This window comes from Branchiostoma floridae, chromosome 10 (genome assembly GCF_000003815.2).
Source record: "Branchiostoma floridae strain S238N-H82 chromosome 10, Bfl_VNyyK, whole genome shotgun sequence".
Lineage (NCBI taxonomy): Eukaryota > Metazoa > Chordata > Leptocardii > Amphioxiformes > Branchiostomatidae > Branchiostoma > Branchiostoma floridae.
Genome location: NC_049988.1, coordinates 20,295,019 through 20,298,422, shown reverse-complemented (window position 1 = coordinate 20,298,422; position 3,404 = coordinate 20,295,019). Strand labels below are relative to the sequence as shown.

At 43.0% G+C, this 3,404-nt stretch overlaps 1 protein-coding gene across 1 annotated transcript; it reads right to left on the bottom strand.

Annotated features, from left to right (window-relative positions):
* Positions 1 to 193: 193 nt before the first annotated feature.
* On the bottom strand, positions 194 to 2,702 carry LOC118425080. Its single transcript, XM_035833899.1, has 2 exons — positions 2,069 to 2,702; positions 194 to 403 (listed from the first exon to the last, which is right to left on the bottom strand). Exons 1-2 carry the CDS (start codon positions 2,402 to 2,404, stop codon positions 194 to 196), a joined length of 546 nt encoding a protein of 181 aa, XP_035689792.1. The 5' UTR covers positions 2,405 to 2,702.
* Positions 2,703 to 3,404: the final 702 nt, after the last annotated feature.

Genomic DNA, 3,404 nt, shown 5'->3' with positions numbered 1-3,404 from the left:
CAATGATTTACAAAACTCAGTGTTGACAGAAAACCAAGTCAAAAGTAGACTATGAAGATTGTGACAAATCTAGAATAAAAGGAATGTCGATAGAGAATAATATATACCTCTCACTGGCTGCAGTATGACAGCGCTACTGGAACAATTACAGCTTCCTGGAGGTTCAGGGAGTCCGAAAGGGAAAATAGTCATTTCAACAAGTTGCACAAAAACGCAATTCTGCCTCACAATAGACTAATGATGCATTAAAGACTAGAATAGAATAGAATAGAATAGAATAGACTACTAGTAGTAATTCCATACCTCCGAGCGGAAGAGTCAGTGCGTTTGAGGCTCTCTTGGCCCTGCGGCGGCTGGTGTCAGGCAGCAGGGGCAGCTGGTTCTCCAGGTCAGGGTCGGTCGGCTGGGAGAAATTCACAAGGATAGTCAGATTAGTTCAGACGATCGGTTCTTTACTTTGGGCTGTGGCTAATCTCCAAGCAGATCCTACGGTAGCATAAGACAGTATCAAAAGCTGCCAGAGGAGTGAGGCCGGCTTAGGAGTGTGTTTTGCTACCAGGGATCTGCCCCCAGTCGGCTAGAACAAAGGCTATTAACATCCAATTGTTTCCCATTCAAACTGTGCTTGCAGTGTAGGCGCTAATTGCCCTCCTTCCTGTTTGGTGTTAACTTCCAACTGAGACCTGTGCTGGTCACTGACTTTGTAGCAAAACACACTCCTAAGCTGGCTTCGCTTCTCTGGCAGCTTTTGCTACCGTATGCTACCGTAGGATCTGCTTGGAGATTAGGCTGTGGCGTTTGGTCGGATCTGGTCGACGATCAGCTCAGTGACGTGTGCAAAGGGACGGGAGGTGTCGTGTGCAGAGGGACGGGAGGTGTCGTGTGCAAGGTTACAAGTTAGAAAAGGGCTTACTTTAGACTTGAAAAGCGACATCTTCGGAAAAAGCGCAACGATAAGAAGCGAATACGTAAATCATTGTCAATCTCCAAATGCTTCCCAACATACCACATGTCAAAAAGCTATCATGTCAGACGACTTCCCTGGTCACTTATTCCATCCCATTAGATCCATTAATTTAAATGTCAGAAGGAAAGGGACGCTCTTACAAGATTCTTGCATTTTATCAAATACACACATACGGTGAAACGTTCACCCTGGTCCCTGCTGATTTTGCTCGTCTAATACAAGACATGGAATCAACTTTTGCTTGACTTACTTAGTATATATACATATATATATACATATATTTGAGGCTATATAGTTACTTGACTTTTCGCTTAAATGTTCATAATACAGTGCTATCTTTATAAGTAATCCGGCAAAGACGCATGGGCTGAGAATGATTTGTTCCGCGGTGTTGCCGTTCTTTAGTCAGAATCATCAGTATTTACTTCAGAGACACAAAGTAACAATTCGCTCTTCTTATACACCCAGCAGCTATTATTGCACTTCGTTAGCTTTCACATTAAGTCTGTCGTCATCAGTCATCGGTGCATGTCAGATTACCACACAAGTCCTACCATGCCCGCGTATCCCGTCAACTAACACAGAGAAACGTACAGCCGATGTAGTCTCCCGCCTGACCGATTGGTAATATAGGACTTTGGCCAAGTTACGAATAAAAGCTTAGTAGGAGTTTTTTGGCCTAGGACTAAGATTGAGCTGGCCGGCCGGCGAAGGGAAACATGAACCTTAGCGTGGACGGACTCCCCTGGTCAGTTTCTCGATTTTGCCGACTTCTACGATCCCCGTACCCCCGTTCTAGACATGTTGATCTATCAGCTGTAAGAATAAAATTCTTAGCACAAGAAAAATAGGGGTTTCTTTAATTTTCTCAAAACAGGGATTCTTGTATCAAGAATATTATGCTTGCTGGAAGATAAGTTTTCTTAGTACAAATAAAAAACAAGAAAAACAAGAAAAATGATTTTTTGCAGTGTAGGAAGGCCTGATGGAGACTACATTACAGTCCATTTAATTCGCTGCCGCAATTACTAGCTCAAAATGTATGGACTCAACGCTACGACAATGATAATTTCGCATGCACTGGTATTAGTGGCAACTTACCCCAGTGACAGTATCCTCCAATCGGCCATTGTCTTTAGTCAGCACTTCCAAAGTAGCCACACGCCCCAGGAGTTCGACAATGACAATGACAATGACAAAGACAATGACAAGGATAATGACAATGACAATGACAATGGTAATGCTCATGTCATTCTCAGAGATCTGTTCCTTGAGTTGCCAGTTCTGCAGCGCCAGCATCACATGTGCCGAGACGACCAAGATCGCCCCCACGGCGCTAAGTGCCTGCACCGCCGCCCGGCGCACACGGGACCTCCGGTCGGCATACACGGGCCCGGCAAGCGTCAGGTCTCCGTTCATCAGCTTATCTGTACTCATTCTCTACAACTGAAGCAACGGACTTGGCTTCAATACAATAAAGTGATGGACGTTTCAAGAAAACTGAAGCAAATTCTGCCCTTAAACTCTGAGACACTGCGCTGACTGGCTGTATGTAGTAGTCCTTAGCGGCTGAAGATATCTTTTGAGCTGAGTAGACTTTAATTTAGATATAATCTTAAAAGAAAAACTTGTCAGACAAGAAGCCGGGGAATCCCCCTTGCTTTTTTCTGGGGACAGTGTCGTTCCCTATTGGTTGTCAGCCACATTGTTTCCTCATACGTCATGAGTGTGCATATATAATTACCAATTAATGGTGTTTTCGTCGAAATCCGACGCGTTTATCCTGCACCTTATGTTACACAATCGATTACATCATCGACTTCAGCCTTTGACAAAACAAGCTGGTTGAAAAACTGGTTCATGACATGGCCCATTTAGATGTGACTTAGTGCCTGAAGCATCTACCCTAACTTACTTTTATCAAATATGTTGTGTATAATAAGCACAACGCGATAATGAGAGGCGTACAAACGCATGTTATGGTACTGATCTCCAGTTATAAACTATGTTATATTGATAGTCACAATGGGATTCATTGTAAAATAATGTTTTGATGTTGAGCGCATTTCAGTGATGTATGTAGCCTTGTGATTTATCTGTGAGATGCACTGTACTCTGCAAAAAACAAAAACAAAAATCTACCCTGACTTTAGACAAAGGGTGTATACATGTATGTTAAGGTTAATATACAACAATTCTTCACATGCTGCAAAACTTTGTCACTGTAATTAGTATTAGGTCTATGTCATAACCAACTTGACATCATCAGTGTCAGGGTCTTGGGTATATGAATGTGTAAGACGATAGCATAATGTGTCTTGAATGGAAATGTCGTCTATCAGGATGCCCCCCTCCCCAAATATCCGGTCACTGTTGTTTTGGATTCTGAAAATCTCTTATGTAACGTCCTTGCTGGGAGCGAATTCAATGAACCTGT